The sequence below is a fragment of the Triturus cristatus genome, chromosome 10 (assembly GCF_964204655.1).
Source record: "Triturus cristatus chromosome 10, aTriCri1.1, whole genome shotgun sequence".
Taxonomy (NCBI): Eukaryota; Metazoa; Chordata; class Amphibia; order Caudata; family Salamandridae; genus Triturus; species Triturus cristatus.
This window is the reverse complement of record NC_140593.1, coordinates 500,871,640-500,897,560: the sequence shown is the minus strand read 5'-3', so window position 1 is coordinate 500,897,560 and position 25,921 is coordinate 500,871,640. Positions and strand designations below refer to the sequence as shown.

The 25,921-nt window shown below is 44.2% G+C and overlaps 1 protein-coding gene across 3 annotated transcripts in view; it reads right to left on the bottom strand.

Moving 5' to 3' along the window:
• The window catches only part of ESYT2 (extended synaptotagmin 2), a 769,824-nt gene that overhangs the window by 102,600 nt on the left and 641,303 nt on the right, over positions 1-25,921 (bottom strand). Inside the window, exons 13-16 of one of the 3 annotated variants that reach the window (XM_085631950.1) lie at positions 25,713-25,808; positions 16,296-16,358; positions 13,084-13,158; positions 5,172-5,258 (exon numbers count right to left, since the gene is read on the bottom strand). In XM_085631950.1, coding sequence (XP_085488076.1) covers positions 5,172-5,258; positions 13,084-13,158; positions 16,296-16,358; positions 25,713-25,808 — 321 coding nt within the window. Of the gene's footprint in view, positions 1-5,171; positions 5,259-13,083; positions 13,159-16,295; positions 16,359-20,058; positions 20,161-25,712; positions 25,809-25,921 lie in introns of all 3 variants that reach the window. The other 2 variants (XM_085631949.1, XM_085631951.1) reach the window with 2 other exon arrangements.

Here is a 25,921-nt window from a genome sequence, read left to right as displayed (position 1 = left end):
ACGGAGCCATACAGTGGGAGCACGCCAGGGACAGAGCCATACAGTGGGAGCACGCCAGGGGACAGAGCCTTACAGTGGGAGCACGCCTGGGACAGAGCCTTACAGTGGGAGCACGCCAGGGACAGAGCCTTACAGTGGGAGCACGCCAGGGACAGAGCCATACAGTGGTGGGAGCACGCCAGGGACAGAGTGCCACAGTGGGAGCACGCTAGGGACAGAGCGCCACAGTGGGAGCGCGCCAGGGACAGAGCGCCACAGTGAGAGCGCACCATGGACAGAGCCATACAGTGAGAAGACGCCAGGGACAGAGCCATGCAGTGAGAGCACGCCAGGGACAGAGCCATACAGTGGGAGCACGCCAGGGACGGAGCCATACAGTGGGAGCACGCCAGGGACGGAGCCATACAGTGGGAGCACGCCAGGGACAGAGCCATACAGTGGGAGCACGGCAGGGATAGAGCCATACAGTGGGAGCACGCCAGGGACAGAGCCTTACAGTGGGAGCATGCCAGGAACAGACACATATAGTGGGAGCACGCCAGGGACAGAGCCATACAGTGGGCGCACGCCAGTAACAGACGCATATAGTGGGAGCACGCCAGGGACAGAGCCATACAGTGGAAGTTAGGAAAGAGTGGGTAATACATCGGGAGCCATTAACAGAGCGAGTTAGCAATAGAGTGGAGCCAATAACAGAAGAAAAAAAACAAGGTGGATCATTAAAAGAAATATATGACTATATATCAAAATGAAGTAGCACGCTAATTGGCCATCCAAAAACAAAAAAGTCAAAATAAAAAGAATAGGACTGTGGGGAAGGGTGTTGGGTTGTTAGAATGAGACAAAAATGGTTGGAGGACTGGAAAAGATACACGCAGGACGTGAGCACAAGTTAACAGTTGTGGATAACTGTATTTAACCGAAGATGTGAATGGGACCCATCCGATTTAGCTACAATCAGGGGATTAAAACCGAAACACTCTTTGGCTGTGATGCAAGTTCACGTTTGTAAATCACTGACATACATTTACACTCATAAATAATGGTATTTGTGCACCAAACTGTCAGATTAGTGAGACTTTGGTGCCCAAATGCCGTTAGCAATATTAATACACATGGGTGCTACAGAGGAACAGTGGTGTGGAAAACGCTTCCCATTCCGGCGTGAGACTTGCAGTGAAGGAGAGCTGAGCTGAGAGCGAGTTTGCGTAGTCAAGAGGTGTAAGGAAGGGCTCTTGCAGAAACCAACCAGCTACTGAGCAGGTCCAAAGTAAAACCTGGTGTACCCATTAAAAAGCATCGGTTTGCATGGCGGTTAATCTGCTGAGGCAGCAGAATAGAGCATGCATGGATTTAATAGCTTGGCCTTGTTAGGAAGGAATCCAAGCCTTGTTCTCACTATTTTTCAGGCAGGTGGAGTGCTGAAGGAGAGGCCATATATCGGCCCTAGATGTCGGCACAATCACTCCATACCAAAACCCAGCCGAGGAATGTCGTGCATCATAGCGAGGGATGCATGCAGCACTCCTCGTGTGAGTATAGGCGCGCATGACGCTAACCCCCCTATGCTGTAATGTGCAGGATATTTCGAAGAGACCTCTGCGGCTCAAGCAGTGGCATTACTTGTTGGATCTACGAGAGAGAAGCTGTGAAGAGCAATACATGCGCACCGCCATTCAGTCATTCATCCTGCCTGCTCAATAGAGTAAGGCAGGTAGGTGTTAAAACTCTGTGCTCATTCAGTCATTGGCCTCCTTTACTGAGGCTGCCATAACTCTATCCTGGAAAGTACAGCTGCTCTGCTGGGAAGTGTATGGCGGTTCTGAAGAGCAACTATTGCAATACTCAATAGTGTAGGGACTGCCACCATCTCTAGGATCAGTTGTTCTTTGTAGAAGCAAATCGTGCAGCTGCTTTTTATTTATTTCTAGAGTTTTATATAGCGCGAACTAGACCCGTGACATCGGGTATCAGAGCGCTTTACATGAGCACCAGTTTTATTACATGGGGACACATTAAGTTTTGTTAGGCACGGGGAGATTAAGTGATTTCACAGGATCCTTCACAGGATGTTGAGCGCCTGGCCGAGAATCGAACCCGGTTCCCCAGCTTCGAGGTCGACCGCTCTAGCCGTAAGGCCACATCCCCTTACATCGCTTTCCGGTTGCATGCCGAGTACAAAAAATGAATCCAGATCATGAAAATAAGAATGCCACAGGAATACTTTGTGAAACAGTACGTTACTCTAGGAGACAGCCAACAGAGACACACCGTGACTGGAAAACCATGCCACTCTGAAATATTACCCCAGAACATAATGGTGTGCTCGTGTGCAGTTTAATGGAAAATCAAAATTTGTGCCAGAAAATAAATCAGTACCAGAATTAATGCTATTGTGTGCCAGGTGCAGCCATCATATGTGAGGATAAGTTTAGCATACGCTGCTAAATATTCCAGGATGTTGCTAACAATAATAGTATTAATAGTGCGTGAAGTGCGCAATATTCTCGGGGTTGAAGTCGCACTTGGCCGAAGTACGTCCTCCTGGGTATCCCGACGGATGTGAATGTCCCCGGGCCAAACTTCTCTTAAGCAAAGTGGGTTTGGTGCGTGCAAAGAGAGGCGCTGCCAGACACTGGGGGTGGATATTATATGGCCGCAGAGAAGGTTACACATGCGAGCAGATGGTGTCACCGAAAGTTCTGCAAAGCGTGGGGCGCCTGGAGGGTGTAGGGCTGGGCCTTGACTGCTTATGGCCAGTAATGATTTCAGTAGCGCTTATTTCTGTGACTCTTGTGTTGCAAAAATGTCAATCTATGCCTGTAACCTGGGCTGCTACACTGTGCATTAGCCTCCAGTACGGTTTATTACTGCAGGGTTGCCAGGGTGCATCCGGTTAGGTTGTATGTGGGATCAATAAAACAAATAAACATATATAAAAAACAATATGAAGCATCATTTACAGGTCTGCCAGGCTGCTGCTCACTCAAGCCAGAGTATTGGTAACATATACCATCCCGTAAGAGGTGATAACGGAGGCAAATGTAGTCCGGAAGTGCGGTGCATAGGAGCGGGCAGGTTACTGCACCATGCACTTGTTTCTACAAGTTGCAGCTCTCACAGGCTCAGTCCTCGGTGATGGAATTATACATCAGATTACAGTAAAGACTCCCATTTGTAAAACACCACTGCCATGTTCCACGTGTGAACGCTGGTATGGCAGCAGTCCTTTTACATGCTTGGGGTGCATGTGGCATTTACTCCGTGTCTGTAAGGCGCCAGTGACAAACCATTATCCACATTTTAATTTAGTATGATTGCATTGCAGCTGTGTTTACATCCTGTTGAAATGGTGAATGTTTTTCCCCCCAGTACATTTAGCACCATTGCCAAACAAATGTCTACATTTACCTTCGGTATAGTATGTAAACGACCAGTGGCATGTCACCATCTACATATTTAGTTTATATACTGGTGTAGCTCGTGTGCTTTGAATGTCTGAGGTAAACGTGACGCGTCCTCCAGTGACGGAAGCACATTAGCCGTGCAGTACCTACATGTAGCTACAGTTTACGAAGCCCCCCTGCATCATACCCACACTCACCCTGAACTCGCAGTGAAGCCCAAGTCCCTTCTCACGGGTCCGGAGCTGCCAGGCCGCACAGCGCCTGCTTCAGGAGTTGTGTGGCGCTCAGTTCTCCCTCGTGCTTCTGTGCCGAAAGACAACACTACATGCAAATGCAGAAGTCCGATCCTACACATTGTCTCCTGCCTTACCGGGGAACCTTCTGGTGCCCACCCCACCAACACGCCCTTCCTTGTGCTCACGGCAACAAACACCTGCTGGTCTTCTCCCCCACTACTCGTGAAAAAATAAAAATCTTACAGCTCATATGTATTAGTGCCCCGAAGCCATATAAGGCGCCTCCTGCACAACAGGTGCCTTCTCGGCAGGGTCGGGTTGGGATTACAATTAGGCCCAAACAGTCCCAAACAAGCAGTCTATCGAGCCCGGGAGGCAGCAGAGCTAGGGTGGGCGGGGGAGGAGGAGGGTGAGGAGGGGCAGGAGATGACCTCACAGCAGCGGCTCGGAGGGATGCGAGACTCCGTGCCGTTCTCTCTCCACCTAAACAGAGGCGCGTGATCCATCACTACAGGCCCAATCAGAGAGCCGGAGTGGCGCGTGCTGCAGTTTCTCAAAGAGGAAAACTTTACACTTTTTTCGCCTGCAGGGGGCGGTTCATTACAATAGCAAAGAAGAGTAAGGATGCCTTTAAAAGATTCAGTGATTACTCACGGAGCATAAGCATGCCCAATCCTATGGGGAATTAAGGTGCGAGAAAGGAAGGGGCGTGTGACCTGCTGCAGCAAACTATATAGGAGGAGGTGGTCAATCAGCTCAGCAAACAAGCGCGTGTCTGCCTTGTATAGCTGCAGCGCGCAGTGAAACTAAAAGCTGAATCAAGCGTGCGGTGGGAGCATGTGAGGCAGAGAGGAGACGCCATGCACGTGCACATCGCCTGTCCGTGCGTGCACATGGTTTGTCTCCCTTCGCTCACCAAACCGACAACAATAGTCTCACCAAGGCGAAGCAGCGCGCTGCGTTCGCTAGGCGAGACCTAAAAAGCTCCCACCTGAACTTGAGGCCTTTCAGAAGACACTGTGGAGCAAAGACTTTCTCAACACAGGAGACCTATGCAGCCTCTTATGTTATTGGTCACGAAATTCACAGTCTGGTTTTGATGAGCAAAGACAGTGAAAGAGGCCTGTATAAAGCACATTTTGTTTAACATACTTAAGAATCTACAGATGATTCTGAGAAAGAGAGACGTTTCCATACAGCAGATGAGACTGAGGTATTATGACAAGGCACTAACAACCACCTTCACCAAGTCAACCACTGCCAGCTTAAACCCCTCTTTGGAAAGCAACCCCAATATAGGCATCTGTCCACCAATACGTCTAGCACAGTGAAATGCTAGCAGCATCACAGAAGACAATAGAGGTACCAAATTGGCTGCTATGTGCCATTCGAAGGAAGATAGAGTAATAAGTAATTAGTGTCTTATCTATCCCGCTGTTTCAGCTACCTCCATTTTCTGCTGCTGAACAAAGATTGGCTATTGCATAAAAAGTTGTTCAAATAGTATGGATGAATTTGTAACACTTACCAGTACTTCAAGCTCCTGTCGTTTAGGATTGTGGATGAAGAACGTGAATGTTTCTTCCCAAACAGGTTCAGTAGTTTTATATTGAATCTGCAAAATATGAAGACAATATATTTTAGCATCCAAAACCATATACATGACTACTTTTCTATTCTGTGAGGCACTGCCATAGAAGGAAAAACCTGTAAATCGTGGTTCTCCAGTATTGATTTCTTTCATAGATTCAAATGCTTGAATCTTCCCCGTCCTCATGGTGGCAGTCCCACGGTATTCAAAACAAGCAGCCAGATGTAAATACATTAAAAGACATAGGGAAAACAAATGACATAGTTAACTAATTCACATTGTTTTATGAGACCCAAACTCCAGCCAATTAGAGGAAGCGATACTCCAGAAAACAGGGCTGCGGATGTTGCCATCTTTGTAGTTCAATGATCAGCAACCTTCGTAGACAGCAGTCCTCCTGCCTTTTCATGGCAAAAGGTGATCACCGATGATTCCCGACGGGCTATTCTGTTTCTAGAGAGTGTGAAGCCCTTTTGGGAGGTGCAAAAGAGATGAAAAGCTGATCTGATCTACTCAGTCGCGGCTGGCATTAATCTCTGTTTGGGGGAGGCGGTCAGGGGGTCACGTGGGGAAGAGGGGGTAAAATAATACATTCAAAAAAAGTACCTGTCTCCCAGCCGGCCGGATCCAGCGTTTTCTAGGCTCCTGCTTCGGTTCTGCCTCTGGCAGGAACAGGAAGCAGGCAGCCTCCCTCCCTTCCCCCAAGCCAATCACAACGCTGCTATCGCAGCATTGTGATTGGTCAGTACGGTGCCCAGCCAGGCGCCTATGGGCAGGCCATTTTCTCAAGCTTGCAGCTTGCATGGAGAAAGGGCAGAGTGCGCATGACTGGTTTGGCCGCCCCCAGAAGCCAACCACAGGAGTGGGCACACCACTCCTCCCCTGCCCAGCCCTGCTCATAGAGCAGCCCCGCCCACCCGCAACCAAACACTTCTGCTTTCTCACAGTGCGAGAAGCAGAAACATAAAATGGTATTTTAACCATTTTATGTTTCTGCTTCTCGCACTGCGAGAAAGCAGTGGGGCGACACTCCTTCGCCCTAGTAGATAAGCCACCCCTAGATCTACTTAAAGTCTTTGTTCGGTGAATATAAAATTCCAAGCAACATTTGATATCTAAAGAATGGCGAGCCCTCTTTGCACCCGAAGAAGGGTTTTTAAAGTATGTTGGCGGAACAATAGGCTCATTCAGGTGAAAAGAAGTCGTAATCTTAGGAATTAATTTAGGGTTGGTTCTCAACAACACTTTATTGAACTGCAAAAAAGGCTCTGTGATGGTGAAAGCTTGGATTTCACTGATCCTCTTTGCAGAAGTGAGAGCCTAGAGAAGAACTGTTTTCCATGAGACATATTTCATCTCTGCCTTGTATATTGGTTCAAAAGGCGATATTATGAGCAGAGGATGAATTGTATTCAACTGCCAGGATATTGCAGGGGGCTTTAACGGTGGGAAAGCCCTGAATAGACCTTTAATGAATTCCATTATGAGTCTAGTGGATCACAGTAAAATTTCCCCGGTTCTTCTCATGAATCTGGAAATTGCAGCTTAACACACTTATACTGAAGAGTGCACTAGGCCTGACCTCACCAGGTGAAGGAGCTATGGCAACAACTGCTCTGGGGAAGAGCAAAAAGGAAGCTGATTGTTCTTTAAATCTCTTCCATTTTGCCACATACGATTTTTTTTTTAGAGAAAAAACTTGTGACTATTCCAGGATAGATCTGCATTCTGGTGGACTATTTAGAGTTCCAAATTCATGTTCATAAGGTGCCATGCCCAAAAATTGAGACTTTATCTGAGGGTACAATATTTGGCTTTTGTTCATGGAAATCAGGTTCTCCATCGGCAGCAACTGGATGGATGGGGACACAGCCATCAGGAGAAGCTACGTGTACCAGTATTGCCTCGGTTATGCTGGGACTTTGAGAATGAGATGGCATGGTTCTCTCTTTATTTTGCATTTGTTGTTGAGACGCGTTGCAAAGAGATCAAGATTTGGGGTACCCCACCTCTTGAAGATTTTAGATAACAGTCTTTCGTTTATTTCCTATTTGTGACATTGACTTGATGTTCTACTGAGAGAGTCAGCCCATTCGTTTTCTGTGGTTGGGGCAAGTTCGACTTGCAGTGAAGTGCCGTGCTTTAGCAACCATTTTCATATTAGTTGGGCTTGAGATGAGAGGCTTTTCGATCTTGTTCCCCCTTGCTTGGCTAGGTAGAACATAGTGTTGGTATTGTCCATTGTTGCCAGGACAGAAGAATTGAGAATCCTGGGAAGGAACAATTGGAGTTCCAGGAATACAGCCTTCAGCTCTAGAAAATGTATGTGCATCTGTATCTCTTTGGACAGACCATTTTCCATGAATTTCTAGCTCCTGGAGATGCGCTCCCAAACCTTCCAAGAAGGTGTCCATTGTCATTATGAAGCATGGTCGTGCTGCTTAAAAAGATTAACCTGGAGAGATGTTGTTCTTTGCCCACCATGACATGTTTGCTTCATTGTAGTGGTGATGTTGATGATATCTTTGAACGAACTGTGTATTTGAACACATTGGGCATGCAGCTGTTTCTGCAATGGCCTTGTGTGTAGGCGGCAGTTTGGCATTAATGGGATGCACGAGGATAGCATCCCCAAAATTGATTTGAACATTCTCACAGAAGTGGACCTTCTTTCTGCCAGAGAAGCCGCTGCATCTGTTATCTTGTGGACTCTTTCTGTAGTCGGGTAGGCTTTGGCGACCGTAGAGTCCAGAATGGCCCCTAGAAATAACAACGATCGTGTTGGTATGACAGATGATTTTCCATAATCAGTTTTAGCCACAGAGAGTTGAATGCTGCTGACAAGCTGAGGTAGATTCTTCTGCAGAGCGTAATGTGAGTCCTTTGACTAACCAGTCATTCAGGTAGGGAAATACCTGGCGCTCGTTTCTTCTCAGGCAAGCAGCTACCGGTGCCATGCACTTTGTGAATACTCTGGAACCCAACCATAGGCCAACCTTGAACTGGTAGTGGAAACCTGCCACCTCGAACCTCAAGAACCATCGATATTTTACGTGACTAGGGAAGTATTTGTCTAAGAGATCGAGAGGCGTCATGAATCCCCTCTGTTGAGCAACAACAGAATTTCCTGTAGAGAGAGAATTGTGGAAGGTTGCTTCTTTATGTATTTGCTCAGCTGTCTGAGGTCCATGACCTGTCTCCATTTCCCGGACTTTTTCTTTATGAGGAAGAAGTTTGAATAGAAACCTCTGCCATGCTGCCGGAAAGGAACTTCCTCTATAACCCCCTTTGAGAGAAGCAGCGATATCTCCAGTTTCAGGAGAGGGAGGTGGGATGCCTCCTCTTGGGAGGCAGATGGCGTGGGGGTTTTTGAACAAATTACAGGATGTGACCCTGATGTATAATATCTAACACCCGTTTGTCTGTTGTGAAGTACTCCTACTGATTGTAACAAAAGGAGGGATTGTGGTTTGAGGGTTCATAGTGATACGAGATGGCTAGTGCCTGAGTAGCGTCACTGTCTTCTAGAGAGTCTTGGGCCTTTCCACAGGCCGGGGGTCACCTTCGCGTTGGCCGCCTCGAGTATGCAGATGAGGAAGAACTGTACTGTTGTTGCCCTGTGTCCTGGGGTCGATATCCTTGCTGTGCATATGGCTGATAACTATATGATTGATTAGAGGGTCTCTGTACATACTGCCCTCTTCCTCTTCTCCACAAAAAAAGGCTGAACACGCCTCAGTTGCAGCATTTCTAGAGAGCGTGCTGTCTCGGTATCAGCCTTGATGTCCTGAAGAGCGTCGTCTATACATTTGCCGAATAGATTTTCCCCATCGAAAGGCATATCTACAATCTTGGCTTAAACCTCAGGGTGGAACAAGGTAGCCTTCAACCAGCCCTGTCTTTGCAGAACAGCAGCACCTGCAATCTGCCTGAAAGTGAGGGAAGAAACGTCCATGGCCTTGTCTATGATCTGAGAGGACGCTTTAGCACCCTCTTGCAAGATATCTCTTGCTTCTCTTGTCTTATGCTTTTGGAGATGATCTAGTAGAGGAGTAAGGTCAGACCACATTTGATGGTCGTAGCGACCCATGATGGCTAATAGATTTGAGGCCTTGATGGAGGTGGCTGCCAGAGTTGCAAAACGCTTGCCAATACCGTCGAGCCTCTTTGTCTGGAGGCACCAAACAGGGGGCAGATGGATTCCTGGAGAGCCTTTGTGCAGCCTGCTTCACCACAGAGTCTGGACGTGCATGTCCTATCAAGCAGGTTGGTGAAGTCTGGTGCCTTGTACTTTTTGTCCATGCGTGGAACCACAGCAGTGACCAAAGCTGGGTTCTTCATCAACTTCAGGCCTTCCTCCAAAATCTAGTCGACAATAGATATAGATTTACTGATTTCCATGATGAGTCCTTAAAGTCAGAGAAAACACTCTCCTTGTGAGCCCGCATTGTTCAAGCCCACAGGGGGTAACTATTTATTCTGCTCCCTCCGGGTGAGAGAAACAGATCACAGCTCCCAGTAGTTGGAAGCATTTTCAAAAGCTCCCGCATGCTGGGAGCAGACTTTTTGTTTGCTTCCATTTGGAAGGGTTTTGAAAATGCTCCTGCCAGGAGGGAGCAAACAAGTTCACTTGCGCCCCTGGCGGTGCGGGAAGAGAAGCTGCAGTGTCCCGGGGGTAGGCTCACCGGGACACACAATTGACTCTGCCACGGGGATGGGGTCCTGGAGGGATCTGAAGGCTGCGTGGCCTCCCTCCCCCTTTTGGCACATTTTGGCCTAGCGTGGGCTTCCTGGGGCCTATAATGACTCAGGTAGGGGAACCCTGCAGCCACCCTCCCTCATTTATTAGATTGGGTCCTGTGGGTTGTTGTCCTGTGCCAAAAGTGATCTGTGGAGGGGGGCCGTGCACCCCTCCCATAAAAAAATACTTTAGGCACCTGGAGATGGGGGGCCTCGTGCCCCCTCCCCTATGGGAAAGCAGCCCAGGGGGTGGGCTTCTCGAGGCCTACAATGGCTTAGGGAGGGGAGCCACAATCTCTCTCCTTAAATAAACAATGTGACCCGGGGAGTGGGCTCCCCAGGGCCTAAAACTGAAGCATGCGGCTCAGGTCGTGGCATAAAGTGCTGATTTTCTTTTGTAATTTGGCCCTAATGTAGCCTAGTGGGAAAGGATATCCCTACTCTGCTCCCTTATATCACTTTTTTTTGTTTTTTTTACTTCAGGACTGGGGACTAAGTCCCCAAGTCCTGTAATGGCTGCCAGTAACAAGTTTTCAGTTGTTTTTGGCAGCCAATCGGAGCGCTCGCTCTAGCGGGAGTCGGACTACCACGTGAGCAAATTGGCCCCAGGGAAATAAAGCTCCCAGGGTCAATCAAAATGCTCTATTTTTAAATTGGCACTCCTGCAAGAGTCTCTCGAGCCGCTCGCTGACACAACCGTCCAGATATACAAATATTTTTCACTCTTAATTTCTAAAAAAAACTAGGAACGTATTTATACCAAACCACATAACGCCGAATCTGTTGACCAAGATCTAGCGTTTTATCGTTAAGCAGTTTTTGCTTATGGTGTTCTATCGTTAAGCATGGAAAATGCATGGGTATTTTTTATTTTGGGACCCCCATTTTTTTCTCGCCCCCCCCCCCCCCCCCCGCTTGACTGATCACCCCAAAATTTTCTATGCACAAACTAGTATAAAAAGTAGCACCTTTTTGGAAAGTTTTGTGGAGATTTGTCAAATAGGGCCAGAGTTATTAGCAAAAAAAACACTTTTCCTGTGGAACAGCTGACCTAACTAGAACTACCCAGTGGCAACAGCCGCAGGGTTATATCTATCTATTGATCTATATATGTGTGTGTATATATATATATATATATATATATATATGTATATGCAGCTTGATAAAGGCTTCCAGCATGCCGAAACGCGTCTCTCTTATCTCAGGGGTTGAGGGAGGACCTGAGAAAATAAATATTTGCCGTACCTTGACTGCCTCGAGTCCGTGCCTTTTTCCATGGAGGTCTCTGTGGAAGTTGGAGTTTTGTTCATATGTATACATGTATATATAAATATATATATATATATATACACACACACACACACACACATATATATATACGTATAAATAGGTTTGCATAGAAAGAATTAATAACGTTTTCCTAACTATAACAAATGCTTTAACCTTTGTCTTTTTTATTGAATATATATATATATATATATATATATATTCAATGAAAAAACCATAGGTTTCACACATGTTCTAGTTAGCTGTACATTTTACTCATAAAAAACCAATGAAATTCCCCCGTTATAGTTAGTGCAGGCAACTATAACTCACGCGACCGCAATCCTCTGCTGATGCTAATACTGTATTTAGACACTTATTTGCCCATGTCTTCTTCCATTAAATTTTAGCTATACATATATTACAAATATTTTTTTTTCATAAAGACACATATGTCATCAGCAGAGGATTGCGGTCGCGTGAGTTATAGTTGCCTGCACTAACTATAACGGGGGAATTTCATTGGTTTTTTATGAGTAAAATGTCCAGCTAACTAGAACATGTGTGAAACCTATGGTTTTTTCATTGAATTTGCAAGGTTTTTTAAATGCTAATTCCTAACTATAACGTGTGTGAAACCTATGGTTTTTTCAGTGAATTTGTACGGTTTTTTAAATGCTAAGTTACTTTACGCCGTTCGTGGCGTGCGCGCCCACTTAACGCAGTTCGGTCCGTGCGCGCACGGTGCGCTTCGCGCACCTTGCGCGCACAGTGAGCACGCGGTGCGCTTCGCGCACCGCGTGCTTACTTTACGCAGTTAGTGCCATGCACGCACAGTGGGCACGCGGTGCGCGTTACGCTGGATGGGCCATGTACGCACGATGCCCTTCGCGCACCGTCCGCACACGGAGGACATATTATGCGCTTCGTTATGAAATGTTAAATATTAAATGTTCATTTTTTGAAATTTGCCATGCACAATTGGTGCCTTTCGGGCACCATTTGCACACGGGGTGGAGGAAAATGTGGATAATTTTGTTTTTTTAAATTATTTTTTACCGTACGCGTATGGTAAGCGTAATCGCCGTTTTTTCGAAAAAATTTAAAATTGAATTTTTTACCTTGGTGGTTCTTTTGGGACTACTTAATTAAGGCTAGGTGGTTGGGAGCTGTGTAACCAGCCCCTTTTAATGTTTTCCACCTTTGATTTTCCTCCCCCCCTCAGAGTGCGAGAGAGAAAATGGCGGCCGCCGCTTCCTGGTTTCGACCGATTCGAATGTTTACTAAGATCTAACAGCCAATCAGAATCGCGCTCGCGCAAGGCACCGTACGCGTACGGTAAGCTTACCGTAAGCGCACGGTAAGCGCACCGTAAGCTGCCACAGATATATATATTGATTTAAATGCTATTTTCTCAGGAACTACTGAACAGATTTACACCAGACCTACAAAAGGCACTTCCTTGACCTGTAGACTACCTCTCTGCCAAATTTCAAGTTACTCTGTTCAGCCGTTCGGGCTGTAGCTGTGTCTAAATGTCCTATGGAAAAATGCATGGGAAAAACGCGTTTTGGGACCCCCCTTTTTTCTCAGCCCCCGCTTGACGAATCCCCCCGAGACTTTCAGGGTAGGAGCGGAGCGTAGCGCCCCATTAGTTTTGAAAATTTCGCGAGGATTCATCGACCGGCGCCAAAGTTATTCCAAATAGAATGTTGCGGTTTTCCTATGGAAACAGGGTCCTAACTATAACTACCTACTGGCGACCGCCAGTTGGGCAACAGCAATATTAATTAACAACATGTTCAGCGTTTAGTTTATCAAGCAATGAAAAGTGAGAACCTACCTTACTTTCTTCCTGCTTGTGTCCAATAGTAAACTGGACAACTGGATTAGGCACACTGCTCATTTTCTTGCCAGCCTATTTAAGAAAGAAAAAGCCTGTTGTAATACACAATTTTTGCATGTTGCAAAAGCTCTATGTTCATCCTCTCACACACAACCTCGCTTATTTTAAAGAAAATATTGTCACTGGATATCAAAATTATTCCTCAGATTTACCAGCATGTTCCCTTAGTTATTATGCTTCTGGTGAATCAATATAATTATCGTCACATATTGCTAGAAAATTTTATTCTGGACTTTCATTTACACCTAAAACCTATTAATTACTTGATTTGATATGTCTTTTATCTGAGAGCAGAGGTGTTGAAAGTGTTTTTCTTCTTGAAATGTTATTCAGATAAAGTTGGAAAATGCATCCTGGGAATGGTTTAGATTGATCTATTTTTTTTTTATCAGACAGCAACGTTTATTATTGCCTTTATGTACTACTTAGAAAATGCCAACCCTTTGAAGATTTTATAATTCAGCGCCTGAGGGATGGAAGAGCAAAGATGAAAAAATAATACAGCTAATCCCCCCTGCACCTTCTCACGCAGCTGCATAAATGGTAAGGCATAATAAATCATGAAACTGTTCCCATGGATTACTACTATACTTGAGGCAAATGTTTGACTTTTATAGAATTCGCAAGACTTCTAGGAGCACTCTTGGAAATCTCTAAAGTTGACGTTTTCCAGAAGTAAACACAGGCATACACATTACTATGCTCAATCTCCACAGTGTGACACTCAGCATAACAAAATCTGATAAGAATGTGTATTTGCACATTTTTCTTCTCAACATGGAAAACATCCCTCAACATGGTGAAATTGTGTATCATACACCCTTATGCTATGTAGGTGTGTCGCCCTGCCTATCCACACTTTGGAAACACACTTACTTCTGTCGCTGACACATGCACTTTCGCAACTAACCCACAAGCTTATAATTATGTTGATGTTCACCAACTTTTGTACTAGTATCTCCCTTAAACACCCACAAACGTGCACCTAAACCTAACTGATAACTGAGAAATATCACCAAATTGGGAGAGCAAAATTCGAACACTCCTGATGAAGATTATTATTTTGTCCTGGCACATGCATTTGAGTGTCTGAGCTGATATTTAGTTGGTATAAAAAAGCTTAGCGATTGGGCCCTTTCTGTGAAAGCTGCACAAAAGAACCATAAAACTATCCGTAACACTGATCTCACAGTTTCTACACGTTCATGTTCTGCTCATGTCAGCAGATGCTTCACCGATTTTTGACCGTTTTGAAACCTTCATGTTTTATTGTAAACTTGCCATCTGTCCACTTCCACTACCAACCAACATTTTGGCGACAGAGTTAAAGAAAGCAAGGACCTGATCACTGTGCTCCGAGTGGAGACTCGGACCCTCAAAGAACAGGTGGACCGGCTTCTAATTGACGCTGCAGCGACAGGGACCAAGTATGAGAACATTGTAGGCCGATCCAGGAGGAATAACATTAGGTTTATGGGAGTCCCGGAGTGAGCGGAGGGCCCGAGCGCAGATTTGTTTTTAGAGGTTTTGATCCTGAATACACTGAAACCAATGGGGCAATCAAAGTTCATCTTGACAGCGCGTGCCCATAGGGCTCCTGTCCCCCCGCCCTGTTCGGGTGCATGCATAAAAGAGCGTGTGAAGTTTGTTTAATAAAAAATAATGCAAATTTGATACACGCTGCCATATACTCTTAGAAATTTTCCAAACCTCTTTTATATTAACAAATAATTTCAGTCAAACGCAAGTATGTTTAGCTCACACATGCAAATGTGAAAAACCATGTCTAACAATAAAAGGTGGTTTCATAATTGTAAAATAATTTACTCAAACTAAGGCCATCATTAACAGTCAGGTGGAGCCTAAATACCATAAGGAATCGGATCTGATTTTACTGGTTCAGAAAAACTGGCTGGTAAAATCGCTTTAGGCTTCTTCATCCTCCAGCCGCGCCTGACCTCCTTTTCTGGCGCGAGGGGTGCCTGGACAATTCTTCCCCTTCTTCCCCTTCTCACCCCTACCTCACAAAACCCCCCACTCTCAACCTCTGCCCAGAAACTCCTGCTCCCATTTAACACCAATTTAAAGCAGGTGGTAAAATGAGGGTGTACAACGAAGCCGTAGTGGGAATCATGCGCAATGTTACACCTGGTAAAACTTGCTCTACACAGTTAGTCCCCATTACACAGGGTTTAATTTCTAATTGCACAATACTGGTGGGGTGTTACTGCACAGTATCGGTAATTACGGGTTTGGAGATTGCCCCCACCAGTACCATGCAACTTCTAATGAAAGCCAAAGATTTTTCTAAAAGTAGATCTACTCCTAGAGACAAGGTGTGGGCTTTCTGGGGACGGAATGCCCTGAAAACAAACTTTCACTTGCTTTTTCCCCCCTGATTCATTCCCACCCTGAAAACCCTCTGACATTTACTAATGCTAAAGTAAAAATATCTTTCCAAGGACAATATGGTCAGGACCATCCCCTAAATCGTCAGGGACGCAGGAGTTGGTGTTACTGCAGAGCGATTATTTTTTTCCCCATGGAGAAAATAAAAAGCTAGCCAGTGCATTTACGAGTAAGTGCACTTGCTCTTGTTCGAAGATTTTCGTATGTGTAAATATAAACATGTTTATTTTCTTGTGCACAGTGTGATTCGCAAAGGGATTTCAGAAGTGATCCTGTGAAAATTACCACTGTTGCAGCTTCCAATGAGAAAGCATGGAAACATTTGTCAATTCCAGAGAAAAAACGTTAAAATACTTCTAAGTATAAATGTAAAGCTATGGGAACAGAACAACGATTTTTGGCTCTCCTCCTGTATTTGTGCTATGCTCAAGGGAAGCAAAGATTAAGTTGTGTCCTTACCCTTTTTGTGGACAGAACTGCGGGAATATTTGATCCACACCATCGTGTTATCCTTTTTAGCTCCTCTGTGAACGCTAAAAATGTTTAACAATTCTTAACAATACATTTTCTAATAATTACTCAACTCTCTTAAAATGTGGATTCCAAATGGAAAGTGATAGAGATAAATACCCTCTGGACTGGCATGACACCATTGCTGTCAACAGATCTGGTTGTGACCATGAAGGACAAACAAATGTTATATTTTAGCTGAAATTGGTGTTTGTAAATGGCTTATTTACCTTCATGGGTTTCTGAGTAGCAGTCTTCTTCGCGCCTTCGCGGCTAAATTCTAATGGGTTACTCTTTTGGTTAGGAAAGAATGACACACAGAGGGTTAATAAGTCATGCAATGGTGCAGTTCTGCAAGGTTATTAAGAACAAAATAAATAGCAACATAAAAAATGATTCGTGAGGTGTAAGAATCAAACCAAACAAAGCAAGGACATAAAGGCAGCAAGGCGAAGTTTTGAGGCTCATGCATTTAAATGTACAAAAGAACACCTCCACTTGTGAATTATTCCTCTCAGTCCACCTTAATGTGAGAAAATAATATAAATACTGCTGCACTGATCACAGAAATGTAAATATAATTGCAAAAAACATAAAGGTATCATGTGGCGGGGAATTTATTGGTTGGAGTTCTGATAGATATGGTCTGGGGTTTCTGTGATATTTGCCTGGCTCAGGATGCAATTAGATCCCTTGGACTGTATTTTCCTCCAATGGGACCTTAACCCAAGAAGTAGAAGCTATTTATAATTCCTTCCTTCAGTAACGTAGCCAAGTGTAGTTCTCTCAGTGTAGTTGTTCACTTCTTCAACTTATTGTAATCTTCTGCATTGAACATTTTCACATGAAAAATGGTCCGTACTAGTCTTCATTCTATATGTGTAATTGTTATACCAGACGCTAATAAAATAAGCTTCAAATAGTCAAGTGCCTCTCTCTGAAGTGTCTTGTAATGTTGTTATTGGCATGCAACATTGGCATCACTAGAAAGAACAATTGATGGAGTGGGATCACTAGAATCGCATGCGACCAGAGAAACTGCCTCTTGATACTGGTCATCACTGAATGTGCTTGGAAAGGGTGCAGGGAAAAAGCAAAAGGGCCTGATGCCTAAAAAATAAAGTTTTAAGATAGTCTTTAAATTTCTAACTGACGATTATTAGGGAGGAGTTGCAATTGGCACAAGCCACAAACAAACACCTTCCTAAGTTCTCAATGTACACTAAAGTAGTTTGAGGAGAAATCTCAAAGGTCCAGTGTATTGTCATATGACATTTTCACACATTGCACACTGACCAAATGCAGAACAGTGCCCGCTGTGCAACTCTGCATTGGGAAAAGGTATGGCCACTGTGCAATCACACATTTCTTCTTTTTTTTTTCCTCCACAGGGAAAACATTTTTCCCTGTGCATAAACCCCTTCCGCTGTGAAGTTTGGCGGCGTTCAGTTCCATGGGAAGGGATTTACTTTGAAGTAAATCTCCAAGCATTTTCAGCGTAGCAAAGGGTCTGTAAGGAGTCTGTGAAAGTCCACAAATCTAAAAATTTGAGGAGGTTAAAAAACTCATAAGGCAACCCATGCAGTAATCCACCCACTCCTCACACCTTACTTGGGGTTTACTACTGTAGTGTACAAATACAAAATAGTAAGTGCATATATGCCTACTAGATATCTTTTTGGGGATACATGGGTAAATTTATGGCCGAATATGGCTTTGTGAATCAGGCCAACTACATTGTGGCATGAAGTAATTTCGAGCTGTTTTATACATTTATATTCACCTTCTGTGACAGTTAGTCTTGGTATAAGACATAATGGGCCTGATTACTATGCCGAATCGGGACCGACCCACCTCCAGTCAGCGGTCCCTACCACATTATTACGATGCGACCGCACACGGTGAGGTCACGCACTCCCATTTCCCTATGGGAGGTTGTGCTGCAGTCGGAAACAGGCCACTGCACAAGCTCCTATAGAGATATGGGAGTTTGTGTAAATCCCTGCACCCTGTGATGCACCCTACGGTGACTGCCACACGGTGCAGTGATTTACAGCCCAGGACCACAACCGTAGGCCATGGAGGAAAGAAGGCCCTGCTTGGGGCCCCCAAAGTCGCTTTCCAACAGCATTTCCATGGAAAGGCTGTGTGAAACTGACATTGTTATCCCGATGGCGGAAACGCCATCCTAAAGGAGCCTGTCGGAAGCCAGCCCAAATGACTTGGTGTTTTGACTTCTGACCATCTACATTGTAATTAGGCGGTTGGAAGTCAAACCAGGGATGTCGGTCGGAAAGACTCCGACCTGTGGTCAGAGGTTTTCCGACTGGCATCATAATAGGGCCCAATATGTCACAGTACTGTACTTGATAAATGGTGTTTTGTTTTTCATGCATGTTCTGAGGTTTTTAATATATTTAGGTAGTGTTATGGGAAGTATGGGAATACATAAAAATCCCAATGTATATTTTGATGTAGAAGAGACATTTCACAAAGCTACTCTTTTTAAGTATTGCTCAAAGATAAATGTATAAACAGCCCATTTATGAAAAATGGAAGCCAATATTTTGACTACAAATGTACAGAGCTAGTGGTCCAATAGTTGTCCTTAAGGAGAATATTAGGAGAATTCAGGAAGGCTTTACATAGATTTATTTCAGCTGAACACACAAATGTTTAAAATGAAATGCACTGCATTTTATGACCTTCTGGGAAAAAAATATTTCTGACTAATTGGCATACTTTAAAAATATTTTTCGTTCCAAATCAAATAAAAAATGTATAATAACACAATTTATAATGTAAAGTTTGTAGTAACTGTTGTAATGCAATCTGGCATTAGAACAATAACTTAGGATGTATTCCATAGTATTTTTTACATGATTTTAAGGAATAAGTTGTAACATATATCTAATTTAGATAGGCCATTATGTGGAAATGTGGATTACTCTCCCAGACTGTATTAAAGAAACACTTCAGCTAAGCATTTCTTTAATTTTACTATCAACATCCTTCTGGAATGCTAAAATAATTACTTTTGATGAGTAAAAATGTCTTTGGTATTTTATTGAACAGTCTTGCTTCAGAAAACGAATCCAAATAAAGTGATTGTTTTCACACCTGCAGATCTAATCCCAGTCCTTTATTTTTAAAGCACTGACAAATTAGATGCCCTTCTTTACTTCCTTACTGTGTATTAGCATAAATTTAACATATATATTTTACAAGTGGCTCTCTTAATCAATTATCATGCACTTGAATTTTAGAAATAGACCCCATATTCACATTTTTGAAAAGTGCAGCCAAGTTTTAATACTAAAAATTATAAATTTTCCATGGAAACTGAACACATTTGCAGATACTAGATCTCATTTACAAATTGTTCTTCCATATTTTGGTAAATATTAAGAAATTAAAAGTGAGAGTTTTGATTACAAAGTCAATAAATGATATTTTACAAGATGTTCTTTTTAAAATTATATTGTCCAATATTTTGGAAAACAAATATTTAAGACTACATCTCACATACTACAGTGCTCACTCAGACTGTTTTGCCCATTTTTGCTACTTAAATATGTTCTGACACTAATAGTTGGAGATGTATTTGAAGACGTTGTCATCATTTATAAAATAACCAGCAGAACATTTAAACACTTAGGGAAAGTACTAGTTTTAAAGGACAAAGTAAGTGTTCATGAGTAATGTTTATGCTGAACAATTACAGCAATATAAGATTAAGAGATAAACAAAATATGTTCTTTTATATTGACATACAATTTGTGGTTCCGATGATTATTTGGCACGGTTTGAACTATTTTGAAGGAAATATTGTCAGTGGGTGGAACAAAAATTTGATGCAGGTTCAAAAGTAACCATGCAGGAAAGGGATTGAAACATGACATGCTCTGTTATGTCACACTACAGTGGTTTGCATCAGTTTATTGGGTCACACTCCAGCATTGTCCACAAAAGTAGAAACTCAAGGGAACTCACAAATAATGTTCTATAGAGTGAGGAGGTATTTTCACAAAAGACTAGTCCAGAGTCTTTCCTTTCTTTTAAGTATGCACTCCCCAAATTTCCCTCGTAGATATTCTTAGAAAAGTGAAAGATGCAAGAAGAAAGAGAAAGTGATGGAGTGGCAGACACAGGATTGCAATAGCAAGTATATGACATTGTACAATTAGAGACAAAAGCCAATGTTCTGCAAGACAATAGCTTTTACTTCAAATTTAAATTGTTATTGTGTATTATATATAAAAATGTACTACATATAAATTGCAACGGCTGTTAGTGCAGATGAGGTTGTAAATGCATGAAAATTGATAACAGAACTGAGAATATTACAATTGTGTTGCAAAGTGACCTTCAACATGTTTCCTTAAAAAACAATACAAGATGGCAAAAGCTGTAGAGTTGAGAACTCCATTGTTCATTATCACACATTCCATGAACAGCAGCATCGTAATATACGGAGCAGGCTGTGTTCAACCCCCCATCTTGAGTTTCTTAGAATGTTAAGTGGAAATCAGCTGTTAGTGCTTGTATCCATCAATGGTTACTTATACATAGAATCAAACTGTGCTTCCACCCTTCCACCACTGTTCTGTTTTTCGATTCCTTTGCAATGACAAATATATCGCCAATTAAATTATGCTGAGTCTTGCGAGCACACCGTGGTTAGAGACCTTTGGGCCCAAAGCTTTTTTCAATCACTAGACTCGGGTGACACAAGCACATAGTCTAGCTGCAAATCTATCTATGATCCTTTCCTTTGAATTTTATAAAGGACAGGTTCACTAACACTGAAAAGGAATAGGAGTGTGATAGTTTCAATTTGGCAGTTAGTTGCAAGCAGGAACTCCAGATAAAAGGAATATTTTGCTTGGAGGTATAAACCCATATATTTTTGGATGTTCTGATGGTTATCAGATGTTTGAGGATCAAAAATCTGCTTCTGTGCTCCATCCTCTAAATTTTGTTGCATACAGTCTTGACTGATAAGAACTGGACACTTACCTTTTCATTTTAATTCCCCATTTTGAACTTACTTACACTTGGAGTTAGACCTGCTGTGTGGGACAAGGCACCATGGAGCAGGACAGAAAGACAATTTGGCAATATATGTTTGTCTAGTTTCCTAACAAGATATAGTGTCAGTTTCTACACTATAATGTAAAAGACAAAGAGACAGAAATATGTATTTCTGAGTGCTCTCTATTTCTATAAGATTTAGTATAAGAAAACAGGGTAGCTCATAGCGACCACAGATGGGGATCATGGTGATGCACTGTTTAGATGAAAAATAAGTGAAACTAACATGGCGGGTTGTTGAGCTACTGGATGCATAGTTCATGCTAAAGTGTTTGTAACCTGTCAGAAATTAGAGGTTTATGTGACTAGCAATGTTTCCATCATTGACAGTGATACAAGGGTTCGAGAGATAGGAAATAAAAAATAGCAGAAATCCAAAGGCAAATGAAGGATGATGATTAATGTATGTACAGCGTAAATAGGCTTAAAGTACTGTGGCATGTGACAGTACATTAAAGGAAAATTATGTGGCCACTTGCTGGCAATCATATGAGCATAAATGCTCAACAGCACGCACATTCAGTTCTCAGGCCAGATGATTTGTGATCAGGCAACTCTGGTGGTCTTGAGCCTAGGACCAGAGTCGCAGAGCCTCTCTGCAAAGAGGATACAGCCCTACTCCTCCCCATTTGTTTATGTACCACATCGCGGTAGTGTTGTCCATTAGGACCTGAATCGACTGACCGCAAAGGGAGGAAAGAAATGCCTTGAGAGCCAAACGTATCGCCCGCAATTCCAGAAGATTGATGTGAAACAATCTTTCCTCTGGAGACCAAAGGCGTTTGACCTCCAGATCCCCCAGATGAGCTCCCCACCCTAGAGTGGAGGCATCCGTTATCACTGTGGCCACCGGAGAGGGATGTTGAAATGGCTTCCCCTGAGACAGGTTGCCTGGAACACTCCACCCTAACAGCTCCACTGCAGTTGTTCTGGAGATTCTGGGCACCTCTTCTGACCACCTCTTCAAGATCTTCGTTGTGCTGAAATCACTGCCTGCGGAGGTACCACTGGAGGGCTCTCATATGTCAGCATGTATGGTTGACCAACCGTATGCAGAAAGCGAACAGACCGAGCAGGCGCAAGACCTTCAGGACTGGAACAGCCGCTCTATTCTGAAAAAGCGGGATCATAGTCTGGATGTCTGGAATCCTCTGTAGAGGTGGGAATGCATGACTTACAGTATTGTCCAGTACTGCCCCTATGAACAGGTTGCGCTGAGAGGGCACGAGGTCAGATTTTAGCACATTTATGGAAAACCTCAAGTTGAACAACAGTTGTGTTGTTACTTGCAAATGACGCAGCACCATCCAGGTAGGGGAAAACAGGAACCCCCGATCTCCTGAGATGTGCTGCCACCACTTCCATCACCTTTGTGAAGGACCTAGGTGCAGAAGTAAGGTCGAGCAGAAGGACCGCAAACTGGTAGTGTGGAGACCCCACAGTAAAACGAAGATACTTCCGATGCGACTTCAGGATGGGAATGTGAAAATATGCATCCTATAAATCGATCGACACCATCCAGTCTTCTTTCTGCAGCGCAAGAATAGCCTGAGCCAAGGTCAACATTTTGAATTTCTCCTGTTTGAGATAAAAATTCAAAACCCTGAGGTCTAGGATCGGCCTCAAGAGACCGTCCTTTTTGGGAATCAGGAAGAACGGAGAGTAGCATCCTTGACCCCCTTTCCTGCTGCGGAACCACCTTGATCGCACCTTTTTGCAGTAATGACAGAACCTCCTACTGGAGAAGCAGAAGGTGCTCTTCCATGCACAAACCCTGAAGGGTATGGAAAGGAGGGGTAAACTCCGAGAAGGATAGGGCGTACCCTTTCTCTACGATGTTCAACACCCAGAGATCTGAAGTAACAGACCTCCAATATTGTAGAAAATAGGATACCCATGTTTCAGGGTACAAACATGTTCTAGGATGGCAGAGCTAGAGCTGCTTCCCTGTCACACCAGTTGGAGGGGCAGAAGAGGAAGGGGAAGAGGAGACTTGCTGTCATGCTGCACCACGCAGATAACCTCGGCCCTTTCCCCTGTAAGATCTGTACAAGGGATTTGCCTGCTGTTGCTGCTGCTTGGCACGAAAGGACAAGTTCCTCCCAAAACCACGAAACCTTCGATATTGTCCAAAGCCCCTGGGCTAAGACTGAAGTCCTAAAGACCTTGCCATGGCTTTACTGTCTTTAAAGTGCTGCAGCGCCAATCTGCTTTGGCCCCAAAGAGGCAAGATCCATCGAATGGTGGCTTGGACATCGGGAGAGAACCCCGAACCCTGTAACCAAGCGTGCCTCCTGGTAGCCACAGACTATCCCATCGCCCTGGCAACCGAATCAGCAGTGTCCAGACCAGACTGTATGACCTGGTGGGCCACAGCGTTGGCACCCGTTAGGACCTCTGAAAAATGCCCTTCAGGCATGTGGCATTTGCTGACTTGAGGGCCATACTGCCTGATGAGAATAACTTTTTCGCAGATTGCTCCATGTGTTTCGATTCCCTATCTGCAGATGTAGCTGGGAAGGACCCTGCATACTGCTTCAATGAGCACGAAGCCTGGACAACCAAACTTCCTGGAGAAAGATGAGTGGAAGGAAAGCAGGATCACCTGGAGCCACTTTGTACCTCCTTGCCACAGATCTGGACACCGCTGGAGCAGACATCGGTTTCTGTCAGACATCAATTATGAACTCAGTCAAAGCCTCATTAAAAGGGAGTCAGGGCTCTGAGATAGAGGAAGGAAAATGGAGTCCCTCTGTCAAGATGTTAGATTTTAATTCCGATGTGGGAAGAGGCAATTGCAGCAGATCCGCTGCTATCCTGATCACGGTGTGATAAGAGATCACCTCCTGCATTGGGAGACCTTTTGAAGATGACAGCTCCCATTCAGGAGAGGTATCCAGGCCACTAGCCTCCTGCACCCCTACAGAAACCTGATTAGATTCACAATCTCCCCTTCCTCAGCCTCTTCATGCTCTTTCTGGAATACTTCCTCTTCTAATAATCTCTGTTCCTCTCTCCTAGATCTCATCCTCCGAACAGGCGTCTGTGGCGCCAGATGCTGCACCAGTGACTTCAGGATCAGCGCCGAAGGGAGGTCTACCGAAACAGTAGTCGATGCCGGTCGAGTCGGCGCCGGTTCAGAACCAGACGATGCCGGGGAAGATCCATCCAGTGGCACTCGCCCCTCCATAGATTGTACTGGCATCAAAACTCTCGGCGTCAGAAGAGGCCATCTCCCTGGAGCCATCGGCATAAAAAGCATAAGGCCTGAGGGAAATTAAGTGTCAAACCCCTTAGGGAAAATGCCAGCTGACCCATGAGGCCAACAGGCGCACCAGTCGGGTTTGCCGCTCTGGCGAACAAGCCGAACATCGCATTTAAAAAATGCGATGGATCCGTGCCGGGGTCGGAAAGGCAGGATACATCGGATCCAGCACGGCAAGCTCTAAAGTCGCTAGAGGAGGCAGCACATTTGGTTCCTGGTGCGGCGCCGGAGTCCCTGGATCCAGAGGTGGAGTGGTCGGCTTCGGCAACTATGGAGGCATTGCTTCTCTTGGAGCTGGTGGAGTCACCGCTGCCAGAGCCAGAGCCAGGGCCGGAGTCACCTCAGGAGAAGGAGATTGATAGATTTCATCTTTCCAAGGACACCGACTGTGGGGTTGCATCCTTTGGCAAACGACACAGAGACCCATGGCGTCAATTTTTCTTTTGCTTCTTCAGCGACTTCGAAGTACGCAGAGTCGGCGACTTGGAACGAGACCTAGAAATTTTTTGCTTCTTGGCACTGGCCGTAAACAATTTGGCATCCCTCTCCTTCAGAGCTTTAGGGTTCATGCGCCTGCATGATGAACACTCCTCGACATCGTGGTCCGACGAGAGACACCATAAACAGTCTTCATGGGGGTCAGTGATAGACATCCGGCCCCCACATTCCCTGCATGCAGAAAAAAGGGAACTCACGTCAGAACGCCAACGAGGTCCTCTTATGGCTCAGATGACCTCACACGGAGTCGCGTGCGGAGCCGTTCCATTGGGACATCCTCGTCGACATGGGAGAGCTGATGAGAAAATTTTCCGTGGAATGTAGCACTTGGGGATAATTCAAAAGATGAGGAATCTACAGGCAGATGTATCCATCAGAACCATAATGCAATAAACGTATTTGCATTCTGTCTGGGACATGCATTCTTTGAATTTTAATTTATATAGTCTTCCATTCAGATATATAAACGGACTTGACAAAAACAGATAATAGATACATTTAGGAGTCATCTGAAAAATTGCAGAACAATGTGATGCATACACAAAACAGATGGCAGACACGTAGTAATGTGTAAATGTTTTCTGAAAGCATCTTAGCATAAGAACGGCAGTCAAGTAGCAATCCTTAAAACTGAAAGAGAATAAAAAACAGACAAAACCAGAAAAGACTACATAATACAGAGAATTGAAAACACAACATAGGTTTTTAACAAATTACAAGAATCCATAACTATTTTGAAACGAATATCACAGATTTAGTCACCACCACTAAACTTTAAAGCTGGACTTACTGGCAAATTTCTTGCAGAATCTAAGTACAGTACTAGCACAGCTGAAGAAAGTCCATCATTGGCTTGGTCTTTGTCAGCTTTAATGATTGTGAGTGCCTACAATGAAAAACAGAGTTATAAATTTAAGTATTCATACAAATAAACATTGTATGTTAATTCTGATCATTTACCGATAAAGGAAGATGATACACACAGAAAATATTTAGTCC